Source organism: Sorex fumeus, unplaced genomic scaffold (assembly GCF_029834395.1).
Source record: "Sorex fumeus unplaced genomic scaffold, SorFum_2.1 ptg000092l, whole genome shotgun sequence".
Classification (NCBI taxonomy): domain Eukaryota; kingdom Metazoa; phylum Chordata; class Mammalia; order Eulipotyphla; family Soricidae; genus Sorex; species Sorex fumeus.
The window spans coordinates 11381093-11396082 of record NW_026606149.1 but is presented as its reverse complement, the minus strand read 5'-3'; the positions used below and the strand labels follow the sequence as shown (position 1 = coordinate 11396082).

The 14990-nt window shown below is 62.0% G+C and overlaps 1 protein-coding gene and 1 long non-coding RNA gene across 6 annotated transcripts in view; one reads left to right on the top strand and one right to left on the bottom strand.

The window, feature by feature from the left end:
- Positions 1 to 245: 245 nt before the first annotated feature.
- Positions 246 to 8909, bottom strand: LOC130039648 (uncharacterized). 3 transcript variants are annotated; one of them, XR_008794936.1, is made up of 3 exons: positions 8782 to 8909; positions 2615 to 2764; positions 246 to 357 (listed from the first exon to the last, which is right to left on the bottom strand). It is a non-coding gene; the product is annotated as an uncharacterized LOC130039648 (long non-coding RNA). The 3 variants fall into 3 exon arrangements; XR_008794935.1 differs by lacking the exon at positions 8782 to 8909 and adding an exon at positions 7244 to 7363; XR_008794934.1 differs by lacking the exon at positions 8782 to 8909 and adding an exon at positions 7040 to 7257.
- Positions 7380 to 14990, top strand: part of SLC66A2 (solute carrier family 66 member 2) — a 21959-nt gene continuing 14348 nt past the window's right edge. For 2 of the 3 annotated variants that reach the window (XM_056131534.1, XM_056131535.1), the window contains exons 1-3: positions 7380 to 7481; positions 8186 to 8458; positions 11604 to 11737. In XM_056131534.1, the coding sequence (XP_055987509.1) occupies positions 8256 to 8458; positions 11604 to 11737 (337 nt within the window). In that variant the 5' untranslated portion in view covers positions 7380 to 7481; positions 8186 to 8255. Of the gene's footprint in view, positions 7482 to 8185; positions 8459 to 11603; positions 11738 to 14206; positions 14261 to 14990 lie in introns of all 3 variants that reach the window. The other variant, XM_056131533.1, reaches the window with a different exon arrangement.

Here is a 14990-nt window from a genome sequence, read left to right as displayed (position 1 = left end):
CTTAATTCTGTTGGAATTCCTGCACACAGAGCTGGTGCCCCTGTGACACCCTGGCCATTCCGGGCCAGGGCAGCTGCAGATTAACTCAGGCTAGTGGACAGCCACTAGCTGCTCTCGCTCCCAACGGGTCTTTGCTGGATGCAGTGCCTGTTGCTGACCAGCTGGAAGGGAAGGGCCTTGTGCCCTGGCCAGCCTGTCAGGACGTCACGGGTGAGTCCCAGTGACCCCCTCAGCAGACGTCCTTTGCCTTGGACCATCAGGTGTCACCATGTGGAGATAGAAAAGGATATTTCTGAGGTTTAAGGTTTCAGTCAGAGCTTGAAAATGTTGTTCAAGTTCCTGAAATCGATGTTCTGCCTGAAAAAAAAAAAAGAACCACAAGTCAACAGATTATGGCGTTTCCTCACCATGGAGCCTCTAGGATTGGCGCAGAGATGGCTGGAAGGCACCGCACCCGCCCGCCCAGGCTGAGGAGAGCAGAGGGGCAGGCCTGGGAAACAGCCCAGCGGACAGGAGTGCACGGCTGCAAGCACAGGCCCTAGGCTCCGGCTGGCTCCACGTGCCCTTCAGCCAGCGCTGCTGGGATAATCACGTGGCAACTCCCGCCTGGCGGAGGGTGACGTGAAAACAAAAGTAGTCATGGCTGGGAGAACAAGCAGCCTCAGCCCTGCAAAACACACATTCATGCGCATATATATGCACGCACATTCACTCAACACACACATATGCTCACGTAGATACACAATACACACATTTGCATACTCACACACATCTACCCACATGCATATTCACGTAGACCCATGCACAAGCACACATGTATTCCCACACACCACAAAATACACGACCACACACTCATACATGACTCACACACACATTCACACTCATACACATACTGTCACACTCACAAATACACTGTCACACATTCACCCACACACGCTCATGCACATACAAGCAGTCACATGTACACTCATGCACATACACACATTCACACATATGCCCACACTCATATGCACAACACGCCCTCCGGGTGTCCATGCAAAGGAGGCGCAGAAACGCAGAGGAGCCCTGGTCCCGCAGGCTACGGACGGACCCCCGAGCCATGCGCTGGCTTCACTGACTCAGCCTGCACTCGGGACACCAGGCACAGAAAGAGCCGCTGGTCAGGGGTGTCCCACCGAGGTCTGCTTACACGGGCCGTCTTCACTTAGAAGAGTGCAGAGGAGAACCTAACCCTCGGGCGAGCTGGGAAGGGGAGGCCCAGGGACCGTTGTGGAGTGCGCTGACACGAGCCCCTGCGTGAGATTCCCACAGAGCCAGCACCAGCACACGTGGCCCTGCTCATCGGGAGCCGTGCTGCGGGCTGAGGCCTGTGAAGGAGAACCTAGAACTGGACATAGTGGGCAGTGGTTAGGGCACAGCTTCGCAGGCTCCCGGCCCGGAGTACTGCAGGAGGGGCCTGGGTACCCCAAACACTGCTGGGAGTTCTGGGTAACGCAGCACTGCAGCCTCAGGCATTGCACTGAACCTCGGGCAACACGTCGAGCATTGCAGTGGCCCCCTCAAAAACAGAAATGCCAAAATCCACGGGCCCCACACCTGGGCACTCACCCAGAGGACGGGAGTCTTTGCTTGTGTTTAGTGCCGGCAAGTGGCCCAGGGCAGGTGCCACTGAGAAATTGACCCCAGTCGCAGGGGTGTCTGCACCCAGTGTTCACAGTGGCCAAACCACAGAGTCTGCCTGGCTGCCGTCATGAGAGGACTGGTGGGGCCGGAGCCCCAGGACAGTGGGGAGGGACCCCCTCGCCTGCTGGAAAGGACCCCTGAGCGCAGGCCAAGAGGAACTGCTGAGCAGACAGAGACAAGAAGGCGAGAGTACTGTGAGGGTTGTGGGCTCTGCTCAGTGGCTGGAACTGCCACCATGAAGCTACTGCACTTGTGACACAGGACACAGAGGAGCCTGAGGTGACCCGGGGGAGAGGAAGCAGTTACCAGACGGCGTCACCACTGTGACCTGCCAGTGGCTAAGGTCAGTGAGCCGGCAGCCCGACATGGTGACGCGTGACCGCAGGAAAGGCTGGGGGCTTTGGGGCAGTGGGTCGGCTGGCACTGGGGTGGGCAGTGTGGCCCTTCCACGTCTTGAAGGGTGAGAGTGAACCAGCTCCACTGGGACCGTCCCCGCCCAGCACTAGGGCACACCCCACAGGGCCTGGAAGTGCAGGGGCCATGTCTGGTGCTGTCGGGGGCACCCACAGCCTGCCAGCTCTGTCCCGCACACGCACACCATACCTGTCCCCCAAGTCTCCCCTCCCCCACCTGCTCCCCAAGTCTCCCCCTCCCCCACCTTCTCCCACCTGCGCCCTGCCTGCTCCCCACCACTCCCCACCTGCTCTCCAGCTGGGGGTCTCGCCTCCCACGCCGGGCTTGCTTTGGCAGGAGAGGGTGAGTGGGGCGCAGTGTGGGGGCTGTTCCTCGGAGGGCGGCGCTGCCTGGGGCTTCCCTCTGATGTGGTGCAGTCCTACCCTCAGTGTGGTGCCCCCGCTCCACCCCGACCCACACCAGGCCCCGGTGTACTTTGGGGGTTGAGTCCTGAGGGGAGGAGCGGGGCCCCACTCACCAGATCCTGCAGCAGGTCACTGCGGGGGGCTTCGGGACTCTGCACATCCATGTTGGGGGTCTCAGGCAGACAGGGACCCCAGGGTGCAGGGGCAGCGCCAGCCCCACTGGCTCTGGAGCAAGATGCCGGCGCGACTGGTCTGCACTGGGGCTGCAGAAGGGAGAGGTGGAGAGGCTGCGTGTGCCCACTGCCTGGGCATGCCGGTGAGCAGTGGATGCCAGGGCAGGGCGTGGCCTCCCTGCATCACAGCTGCCCAGGTGCTCATGGTCCAGCAGGGAGCGGGCGGGGCTGCTGGGCCAGTTCCTCCGGTCTGCTGGGTTCTTGCTCACAGCAAGGGAGATGAGGGCAGAAGCCAGTGAGCAGGAGTGAGTTCTCGCGATTGTTCTTGTGGAGACGTCGTGTCTGGAAGCTGGGTGAAGACAGCTGTGCCCCAGATGCTGCCACCCACGTCTGTCTGCTCACAGGCAACGTGGCTCTGCTCCATGCCCTGGTTGGTCCCCTGGGGCCTCTGGCCTGCCGCAGCGGACAAGTGGAGAGGCGTGCCCTGCGACCAGGCCCACCACAGCCAGCTCTCAAGCATGGCCAGGGTTGCCCCTTGTCCTGTCTGGACAGCAGCCCCAGGGCTGGCTGCTGGAGGTCACCGCGGACCCTCTGTGGCACTGTTTTCTGTTCTGCACTTTTTGTACCTTACACATGGGAAGATTTGGGGGTCATGGACAAGTCTGGGCTGGCCCAGGGTCACAGAGCCTAGCTGAGCACCACCTGGGCACAAGGTTCTGAGTGTTGGGGGTCGTAGACACACGCAGTGCCCAGGAGAAACTTTCCCCTATGCAGATCTCACCTGTGCTCACAGACCCCAGCCAGAATGGAAAGATGGGGTGACCTCACTCAGGCTCTGTGGGGATGTGAGTTGGGCTGGGGTGACATGCTCCATGGACATTCAGGTGGGACCTGGTGACACTGACACTGTGGGGATGGGAGGTGGGACGGGGCAACATGCTCTGGGGATGGGAGGTGGGACGGGGGGACCCGCACTCACACTGTGGAGGTATCAACTGGCATGTGTTTTCATGGGTGAGATCATCAAGAGCTCTGACAGGGAGACACTGTGTCATGGTTTGTGGACGATGCAAAGGGGGGACCAGATAACATGACAGTTATCAGTGTTAGCAGACGTGTGATGAGGCCTGCCTGCGTTCATTCAACTGGCAGCCAGTCATACATCTGAAGTGCCTTCCCCTTGGGCGCCAGCTTGGGCCAGGCGCCCTCCACCCCTCCAGTCCTGTGCTCCTGAACCTTCCTGGTCCCTGCAGCTGGGAAGGTGCTCCACAGGGGCTGCTTATCAGCCGGGCTGGGTTTGTTTCCGTTTTGTTGGGAGGGGGCATTACCTGGTGGTGCTCAGAGTTTACTCCTGGCTCTGTGCTTGAGGGGTTGCCTTCAGGGGTGCTCAAGGGGACTGGTTCCAGGTATCAAGCCTGGACTTCCTGCATGCACTCAGCCTGTTGAGCTGTCGTCTCATTGTTCTTTGCTTTTTGGTTACGTAGCAGTCCTCAGGAGGCCATGCGGTACTCCAGGTCTCCGGAAGGATCTAACCCTCTGCACAGAGCTCGCGCTCCACCCCGCTGCACTCCGTGGGGCCTCCAGAGTCTCGTCCTGTGTCTGCTTCCCACCCTCACTGCCCTCCCGCCCCCCACAAGCACAGGCAGGGGGTCTGGCAGGATCCACTTGGCCAGTGAGGCACTGTCGGCTGATTTCTTTGTGCGGGAGGGACACAATAATCCTCGACAAACAGAAGAACCACATTTGCTTCCTGAAGCTGTTCTACAGCTCACACACTGCAGGCCAAAGGGGAGGGGGCGGGCGAGTGCCCAGCCACTGCCCTCCAGGAGAGTTAGGCGCTGGCCTCGGAGGAGGGCCTGGCAGGGGCCAGGGAAGGCCTGGGCGGTGGCCACAGGTTCCCAGAACCCCGGCAGGGGCAGTAGTGGAAGTGGCTCCGAAGGGCTTCAGGAGGTACGTAGAGCCCCCAACACTTTCCTCCACCCGCTCCTCACAGCCCTGCCCTGTCCCTGCTCTACTCTCTCTCGGCCTCAGAGCTGCTACTGGCTGGCTGCTGGGACAGCCACTTGGAGCTGGCCAGTCAGGCTTTGTTCTTCCTTCCTGTCTTAAGAGCATGTCCCGACCACCTCTCGTCTCCGGGCAGAAGGTGCCCGTGCGTCTTGACGGTGCTGAAGGCTCGAAGGCTGCCTGTGCCAGTGGCCCCGGCTGTTTCTCCCAGCTGTGTCTGCGCTGCCTCTGCTCTGTGGCCCCGTCTGGGTTTTCCAGTGATGCGGAAACCTGGTGCTCACGGTGCCACTTGGTGTAGCCCCTGGTGTCCCACGCGGCCAAGGCCTGGGGTGTCTGTGGGCACCTGGGCTGCTGCGTCCTCCTCCTACTTCCTTCCAGTTCAGTTTGGGGCTCTCTGGTTTTCCCTGACTCTGAACATTCTCCAGAGCAACTCAGGGTTCCCGGCCTCCACCTCCTCCCAGCTCCCCGCAGCCCTCTCCGGCCTGACCCCGTCTGCTTCTCAGGACCTCGCTTCCTAACAGGCTGGAAAAGCTGTTAGGACAACCACACCATCTGCTGCCAGGTGGGCCGGGGCCCCTGAGTCCTGCAAGGAGAGTGAGGCTGCGGTAGGAGGGTCAGCTCTGCTCGGTTTGTGGGGCTGAGAGCAGTGAGCACATGGCCCCAGATCAAGCGCTGGGCAGACGCCCTCGGCTCTGGAGGCAGAATCCGAGTCACCTTCACTGTATCCGAACCCAGGTGCTGGTTTGGCTCCAGTGATGATATTCGCGCCAGGCATCTGATCCCCTGCACCACACGACCCCAGCAGCAGTGCCTGGTGTGGCCCTGGAGATTCCTGGCAATGCCAAGGCCCAAGCACCAAACCACAGGAATGGGTGGCCCCGGGGAGGAATCAGGGCATTGCCAGGGGCTACTGGGGAGACCTTGGCTTGAGCTTCCCCAGGAGCTTGGGGGCGCCAGTGTTAGGGGTGCTGCTGTGTGCAGCCCTGTGCACAGGCAGGCTGTGGCTCTGGGGCAAAGCTCAAGCCTGTGTAACAAGCCAAGGGTTTGACCCTTGGCATGGAAAAAGGTGGGGGGGGCTTGTGATCCCTAAAGGGCCGCGGATAACCTGGGACATCCCCCAGCCAGTCCTTAACTCAGCCTGACCTGCTGTGGCCGCCTTGTTTCAAAGACCCGGTCACTGGTTCTGGGGCCACTATGTCGTCCGGGCAGCCTCCCCCAGGCTGGAGACTTGCGGCATTCCTTGCTGGGAGGCCGGGTGCCCGTCACACACGCCACCTCCCATGTCCTTCTTCCCTCCCACATGCCACCACACTCCAGCCGTGCCCCGGGCTCACATCCGTCTGCCTGCCTGGCCCAGGGCTCTCCGCAGAGCCGCTATCTTCTGGCCCTAGACCGTGGAGGCTTCCCCACACACCTGCTCAGGCCCCCGGGGATGCCCTGGGTTTCGGGTGCTGGGCTGCTGCCTGGGAGCCAGGCCTGGGATTCCCACACACATGGTCCCCTGCCGGCTGCCAAGCAGGAAGGAGGCGCCCAGAGCAGGAGGCCATGCCTGCCTGCCCACAGCTGCAGCCCAGAGCCTTGGAGCCTGTAGGAGGCAAACTCCCAGGAATGGCGACTCCACCCTTTCCACGCCACAGCCCTGCCGGAACCAGCACCAGAACCAGCACCAGCCCTGCATCAAAACAGATCGCTGTGCGCCAGCCCTGGTCTTGCTGGTGGCAGCTCGGGGCACAGGCTGGGAGGAGCCTCAGGACGCAGGGGCCCCGTTGGTCTCGGGAAGCCCACGTCCCGCCTGTCTGGGACTTCGGAGGAGGGTCGCTGGGGCCAGGCCAGAGGGAGTTGGAGGAGACAGTGTGTGTGTGTGTGGGGGGTGACAGTGGAGGCTGCAGGGTCAGTAAAGGGACAGGGGGCACAGTGAGGGGGCGACAGGGGGCTGTGGAGAGAGATATGGTGACCCTCAGAGGTTCCAGCTGTGTGCTCTGGGTCCTGAGCCCTGGGGGAGGCCCCTCGGACAGACTGGCACCTGCCCGGGCTCACCTGGGCACACCTAGCTCCGCTGTGCATCCCACCCCCAGCCCAGCTCCACCCCTCAGGCGCCTGGTCAGGCCACGTGGCCCCTGGTCGGGTACCCTTTTCCTTATGAGCAGGTGGACACCCCCCAGAGGCCCTGCCAGATGCGGCCAGTAGCCATTAGCAGATGACCTGTGTGTGCTGGCACCTGTGCCTCTGGAGCGGAGGCACCTGTGCCAGGTACGCGGCGTCCCATACCCCGGACCCAGGGCCACCTCGGACACGCTCCTGCCGGTACTGCCCCCGCTCTCCCCGACGCACCCGCGGGGCCGGGCGGGGGGCTCCACCCACCTGGGCAGGTGCCCGCAGGCCCATCCGGAGGGTGATGCCTGGGAGCACCCAGGAGCCTCCTGCTGGCTGTGGACCTGCCGGGTCAGCGCAGGGACCCCCGGCCGGGCCGAGAGGTCGGGCCGGCGCAGGGGGCGTGGCAGAACGCTGCTGGAGCCCTGCTGCGGGGGTCCGAGCGCGACCCCCCGCCCCCGGCCGCCAGAGTACCTCTAGGGGCTTCCTCGGGGCGTCATGACGCCAGGCCCCCTCCTCGGACCCCCAGGGACGCCGTCCGCGCCCTTGGTCCACGCGCAGCGGGCCCGGGCGCGCACTAGGACCCGGGAGCGCGGGCCGTGGCCGGGAGGGCGCGGAGCTTTGTGACGTCCCGCGGGGCGGGGCGGGGCGGGCGCGCCCGGACGGACCGACGGACCGACGGACCGACGGACCGACCGCGCGGCGGCGGCGGGTAAGCGCTGCGCGTGTCCCGGGTCCCGGCCCCTGCCCAGGCGGGGCCCGGACCCGGGCCGTGCGTCCCTCCTGCCCCCCGCCCTGCCCTGCCCCTCGGCCCCCGCCGTGCGCCCCCCGCCGCGCGCGGAGTCCGCGGTGACCCGGCTTCGGGCGCCCTCCTGCCCCCTGCGCCCGCCCGGCTGTCCCCTCCGCCCCGGCCTGTCCGCGCCGCGCCCTGACCGGTCCCCCCGCCGCGCCCCGACCTGTCCCCCTGCCCGCCCCGGCCTGTCCCCTCCGCTCCGACCTGTCCGCGCCGCGCCCTGACCGGTCCCCCTGCCCGCCCCGGCCTGTCCCCTCCGCTCCGACCTGTCCGCGCCGCGCCCTGACCGGTCCCCCTGCCCGCCCCGGCCTGTCCCCTCCGCTCCGACCTGTCCCCGCCGCGCCCAGACCGGTCCCCCGCCCTCCCCGGCCTGTCCCCTCCGCTCTGGCCTGTCCCCTGCACGGCGCCCTGACCTGTCCCCTCTGCTCCAACCTGTCCCCCGCCGCGCCCTGACCTGTCCCCTCCGCTCCAGCCTGTCCCCTCCGCCGCGCCCTGACCTGTCCCCCTGCTGCGCCCGGGCTTGTCCCCTCACCGAGCCCCCCGACTGGTCCCCCGCAGCCCCCTGCCCGGTCCGGCCTGCCCCCCCCACCGCCCTGACCTGTCCCCCCCGGTCCCCTCCCCAGGCCTCATGCGGGAGCGCTGCCCCGGCGCCCCAGAGCGGGTGAGCGCGCGCACGGCCCGGCCGGCCGCGGGATGGACGCGCAGGGCCTGGACTGGCTCCTGGGCCCGCTGCGCCGGCTGCTGTCCTGGGGGGCCGCGGGGGCCATGGTCTTCGGCGGGGTGGTGCCCTACATCCCGCAGTACCGGGACATCCGCAGGACGCAGAACGCGGAGGGCTTCTCCACCTATGTGTGCCTCATGCTGCTGGTGGCGAACATCCTGCGCATCCTCTTCTGGTGAGTGGGGGCGGGGGCGACCCGGGACCCACCGGGGCCCACCAGGGAGTTTTGCTGGCTTGTTTCTTTAGTAGGAAGTCGCTTTCCGAGAAATACTTGAGTTTTCCTCCCGCTCCACCCAGCTCAACTTCCTCTATGATTTGTCCGGCTTAAGGACATTTGAAGTTAACTTTAGTAGGCGCTAGACCAGAGCGACCGGGAGTGGGGTGGATTTTCCCGGAAAACAGCCTGCCCTCCGCTGGGCGCCTGGCACTGCCGCCTTGTGACTGGGCAGTTTTGCTAGTTGATATTTATTTATTGAACACTGGGGGGATTGGCCATACCTGTGTGCTTGGGGACCACTCCTGAGAGTGCTCAGGGCACTGAGCATGTGGTCTTGAGCCTGGGCTTCCGTCACGCAAGCTCACTCTCCTGCCCGTAACTCTTCTGGAAGCAGCTGAGAAGTGATTGGGCAAAGTAGGTTTTGAGTGCTGTCTGGTAAGGTCCGACGGGCTGGTTCACCTGTCACCGGGGGGCGGGGGTTGAGTCTCCTGAGTCCCGAATGCCTCTGCTCCCTGCTCTGCACGGCCCACCGCCATCCTTCCCTCTCACCCCTGGCTGGCACCACCCAGAGGGCACCACACATTTTTTTCTTTTTTTCTTTTTTGGGTCACACCCGGCGATGCTCAGGGGTTACTCCTGGCTCTGCACTCAGGAATCACTCCTGGCAGTGCTCGGGGACACTATGGGATGCTGGGGATCGAATCTGAGTCAGCCACGTGCCAGCCAACGCCCTATCTGCTGTGCTATCTCTCAGGCCCCTCTCTTACTTTTTAAAAATGTCAGTCACCGTGAAATGACAAACTTTCATGATTGCTTTTCAGACATACAATGTTTCAACACCCTTGCTTTCCCCGACATGGCCCCCCACTCCTGGCTGCCTCCCACCCAGCTTGTACAGGTGCCTCTGGGGGTTGGGGGCAGTGACGTTCTTACCGCACATTGAAAAACCGAAGTTTGAAATTCCTGCTTTCCCCTTGGCTGAGGGCCACGAGGCCTGCTGTGGTGTGACACTTCCTTCCCTTTGCTGAGACGCCTGAGCGGGAGCTGGGCCAGGCACACAGGGCAGGCCAGGGCAGCACTTACGTGGCATTGTGGGGGGACGGGCTCCACCCCACCAGGCGTGTGCAAGCAACAGCGCCGAGTCTACGGAAGCGTCTGACTGGAGCGCCGAGATAGTGGCTCTTGCCGCTGCCCTGCCTGGGTCTCCTGTGCATGACTGACTCTGCCCCGGCTCACGTCCACTAGGGCTTTCCTAGGGCGACCTGGTGCGGCCTCCGGTGTGTCCTGCACGTGGCCTGCTGCTGGCGCGGTTCAGTGCCTTCGTGCATCTGGCCCAGAGTCGGCGTCCTGAGCTTCCCTGGGCTGAGTCAGGACTGAGGCTCAGCGCCGCTCCCCTGGGGCTGCCTTTGTAGCAGAGGCCGGGAATGGAAGGAGGCAGACGAGTGCCGTGGCCTGAACATGCTCTCCTCGCCAGCTCGGCATCTGGGCTGGCACTGCAGGTGCCTCTCCCCCAGCTGGTGATGGGAAGGGGTCCCGGACTCCTTTGTTCCCTCTGGGGCCCTTGCGACCTGCTTCCCCACCAGGCATCATACAGTGGCTGTATGTTTAATAATCATGTTCGCTTGCTTGTGGGCCACCTCTGGTGGTCTTGGGGGCCGGAGTGTGGGATGGAACCTGGGCTCCAGCCTTGCTGCCTCTTCCCTGGCCTGGGATCGATTCCTGAGGGTTTTTTTTTTTTTTTTTTGGTCACACCCGGCGATGCTCAGGGGTTGCTCCTGGCTTTGCACTCAGGAATCACTCCTGGCGGTGCTCGGGGGACCATATAGGATGCTGGGAATCGAACCCAGGTCGGCCGCGTGCAAGGCAAACGCCCTCCCCGCTGTGCTGTTGCTCCAGCCCCTCCTGAGGTTTTTCTGTGCCTAATGCTGGCAGAGGCTCAGCAGCAGCTCTGTGGGGTTCGACCTGCCCATGCCCTGTGGGGGATGGGGCAGAGACCAGCCAGTGGGTGCCGCAGTACAGGCCCGGGGCCTGTAGGAGTGAGGCGGAGACTGTCTGCCTGGGTGGACACCTCCACAGCCTGAATCCGCGTGCCCCAGGAGTTACTTTCAAATCTAAAACAATTTTGTTTGTTTTTGGTCCATACCAGGCCGCTCCTGGTGGTGCTGGGATGAGCCCAGGCCCGCCACGTGGAGAGCTGCAAGTTAGCCCGTCGGGCTTTCTCTGGGCCCTCCTAATTCCGGGGGGCCCGTCCCAGCTCTGGCCTAGGAATTACACTGGCAGTGCGCCGGGGACATATTTGTTCCCAGGGGTTCAAACCAGGTCAGCAGGGCACCGGCAAGCACGTTAGCCCTGCACTCTCTCCAGCACCCTCGCTAGAGTTCTTAGTACCCCAGTGTAACTTGGGGTTATCAGGCTACAGCTGGCCAGGCTGGGACGAGTTTGGGTGCTGGGTCTGGAATCGGGGTCTCCTACATGTGAACAATTTCCTCAGCTCTGAAACTTTCCCCCTTAAAATCCTTTTGCGAAACCAGCATTCAGCAGACCCTCCGCTGGGCGGGCAGTCTGACCTCTGGGGTGTGGGGTTGTGAGGGGCCTGCGGGCAGCCATGGTGCTGGTCTCTGCAGGTCTGTGATTGTGCGGTGCTGGGAGCCGTGGGCCAGAGCCTCCGGCTGTCACGGCACTGCCCGGCTTCTTCCCAGCAGCACTGGTGTCAGGTGTGGGGTGGTGTTGGGTGTCAGGCTGAAGAGACATGACACTGTATCAGGCCTGGGGTTGGGCGTGCAGATGACATGGCCATTGTGTCAGAGACTGAACGTGGGGACACTGTATTAGAGGAGATCGTGACACTAGGCATGTGGACCCATGTCATACACGGGGAGTGGACCTGACACATTCAGGGTGTGGGCTGTCACACTGGGGGTGTGGCCTGTCACACTCAGGGTGTGGGCTGTCACTCTGGGGGTGTCACACTCGGGGCGTGGCCTGTCGCAATCAGGGTGTGGCCTGTCATTCCCGCACCCGGGGTGCAGGTGCCGAGTTGGAGCTGGGTGGTTCTGCGGGAGCTGGGGGCTGCAAGTCACGGCTGACCGTGTGTGCCCCACAGGTTTGGCCGGCGCTTCGAGGCCCCCCTGCTGTGCCAGAGCGTGGTGATGATCCTCACGATGCTGTTCATGCTGAAGCTCTGCACCGAGGTCCGTGTGGCCACCGAGCTGAGCGCCCGGCGCCGCTTCTTCTCAGGTGGGTGCCGCGTGCTGAGCCATGCCCGACCGGAGGCCTCAGGCGGGGGCGCCCTGCTCGGGTGTCTGACTGTGACCCTCAGAGCCTGCCCTTCTCTCCTGCAGGGCCCCCATGAGTGTCCCAGGGAGTTACCTCAAGGGGGTGGGCACTCCAGAGTGGCTCACGCTCACCCACCCGCCCAGCTGACGTTTCAGCACTCAGGAAATAGAACTTTGGGCATCCTCTGGGCTGATGCCCTGTGGTTGCCGGAGGTGACCGGTGTTCCTTGCAGTCTGAGGGCTCAGCACTGCTGGACACACAGTCCCCAGTTCCTGGCTCGGCCATCTGTATTCCTGGGAGCTGTTTCCTTTCCACGGCCTCCCCTGTGGCTCCTGCATTCAGGGGGGCAAAGCCACCTGTACTCTGGCCAGGCTGGAGGTTGGCCAGTGGCCCTGTGGGGCAGCCTGGACCTTGGCGATGACTGTCGGCTGCTGACCTGTGCCTCCTGCTTCCCCTCCCCTCTGTCCCCTGACCTTTGTCTCTAAGCTGCAGTGCGGGCAGCCTGGGGTCAGTGCTTCATGTTTCTACAGAGGACACCAGGCCCGTGACCTTGTTTGCAGTAGTGGGACAGCTCCCATGGAACATACCAGAGAGAATGCCAGGTCATATGCAGACTCAGCAGTCAACTTGGGGGACTACAGGGTCACTCATTCGACCTTGGTGCGGTACTGGGTTACACGCATGACCCTGGGGCAATACTGGGTCCTCTATGACCTTGAAGAGTACAGGGTCACATGCATGAGCTTGGGACAGTACAGGGTCATGTGCGTGACCCCCCAAAGACACCTCTAACACTAATATGGGATGTTTCCCTTATGATTTTTCTTTGTAGTTGATGCTCTCGGGTCTTACATCTTGGTCTTGGATTAATTTTGAATTCTTTTTGGTATGGGGTGAGAGAGAGGTCCAGCTCATTCTCTTCAGGTGGCTATCCAGTTTTCCCAGCACCATTCATGGAAGAGAGACCCTTGGTCGTAAATCAAATAGCAATCAGTATATGGGTTTATTTCTTGGCTTCCCAAGGGAACAGCCCTGCTCAGTGACACGGGGCCACTGTAGTGAAGCCAGGCTTAGGGGGTGGGTCGGAATGTGAACGTCACATGTGACAGGTGTCCGGGGTGGCACGACTGCCTCAACCTCACCCCTTGGCAGCCCTGAAGCTCCCTGGTCACTCCAATGCACCTTTTCCCGCGTGCTTCCACAGCAGGGGTCCAGGTTCCTGGGAGCTTCTGTGTCTGATTCTGTCACCCGTGCCCTTGCTCGACTGGCTTGGCTGTGGGTCCCCAGTCACCAGCCTCTGCTGTAGCTCACTGCGTCTTTGGTTCCAATGTGTGTGGCTGCTTGTCCAGGCCCTCCACAACTCAGTGGCTTTCGAGGGCAGGAGGTTCTGAGGCTTGTGGCTGGACTGGAGCCTTGGAGACTCTCGGGACATCCATGGACATGCGTGACCATCAGCTCTAGCACCACACTCCCTGTCTCCGACACAAAGATGCTTTTCTGAACCCAGAGTGGCCACTGTGCTCTCTGGCCAAGAAGCCCCGGGGCCTGATACTGAGCCAGGAAGGGTCCCTGCCCCCCCCAGCCCCCCCCAGCCCACTGCTTTCTGCGCCCTGACCTGAGTGCACACTTGCAGGCTGCTCTGGTTGGCTTGTCCTCGACCCAAGAGGGAAACAGGAGCAGCGGTGTGCTGGGCCCCGACAGCCCCAGGGTCGGGCTGAGCTCCCTGCCACTGCTGCTCGGGACCTTGATCTTCTAGGAGCTGCACTGGGAGCTGGATGGGGTGGAATGAGCCAGGCAGACTGCGGAGGTGAGCGGCTGCCTCAGCTGTTCCCCAGGGTCCCCGGGCCTGTCCAGAGGCCCGGGTGCTCTCTGCTCTTATTGCAGTTGCTTTCTCACACTGTGCCCAGTTTTCAGGGAGCAGTGCCAGCCTCGGGTCCTGCTCTGCTTCCTCTCCCGTGTCGTGTCTCTCGGCATGTACCACCCTCTCTCCAGAGGCCCCTGAAGCCTCAGTCTATGTCCTGAGCTGCGTGTCAGCGGGCCCCGGGTCCCCCTGTGAGACCGGGTGTCCATTCCCGTCCCCTTCACAGTGGGCGTGTGTCCTGGGTCGCCCATGGCAGCAGTGATGGGGAGGCCACGCCTCGTGCCCACAGGCACTCCCTGTGTGAGCCACGTCCTGGGCCACTTGTTTTGGCCACAAATGTTCCCCCTATCCCCAACCCCAAGCACGGGCACTGGAAACTTGTTTGTAGGAAACTTGTTCAGAAAGTGGATTTCTAAATTCTTAGACACCAACCTCTTGGGATTTTCCTGCTCCAGAGTTATTTTTCAGAGAACAAACGCAAAAAGAGTTGGAGACAGAGTTGTCGTGTCCAACCATCTGCCTTGTCCTTTCTCCTCTTCCTTCTGTCTGCTTTCTCTCTCTAAATGTAGCTGCAGACAATAAGGATGAAGATATCAAAGTCCCCCCCCGGCGCTCCTACCTGGGTATGTACCTGGATGCATGCGCCTCCCCATGCCTCACCCTCTCCGTCCCTCCTGCTCAGCCGTTCCTTACCCTGCACTGCCGCACCCCAGCCACTAACCACGTCGTCCCCAAAACCGCCCAGGCATGCGTGCGCATGTGCATGTGTGTGCATGCAACAGAGAGAAATGGAGGGAGGGAAAGGGGTGGCGGGGGCAAGAGGAGAGGGAAAGGAGGAAACGAACAGAGTATTCAAATTTCAGAGTTACTTTGTGACATTTATCCCAGAGTGTTTCATTCTTTCTGATGCTTTAGCAAATGGAATTGTTTTCTTTATTTTGTTCATTGCCGTTTTATGAAAGTAAATCTGATTTTGCATGCTAAACTCGTATCCTTTGCTGGAATCAGTTTTTGGTTCTAATAGTTCCGTAGTGAACACTTCAGGGTTTCCGTCTAAGATCATGCTGCCTGTGAGCAGATGTGGCCTGACCTCCTTCCCAGTCTGGTGCTATTTCTTTCTTCCCGTTACCCTGGCCAGAAGTGGCACAGGTGGATTGCTTGTCTCGTTCCTGATCTTAGGAACAGAAACTTGCTGACTGATGAGAAAGCAGGAGGTGGCGAGGGTTCACACCGGTCTCCTTAAGACTCTGAGCAAGTACCTAGTTCCTATCGTGACTGTTGGGGTATTTCATCATGAAAGGATGTCGAAGGGTCAGAGCTACAGCTTCATGGACTGATGGCATGCAGGAAGCC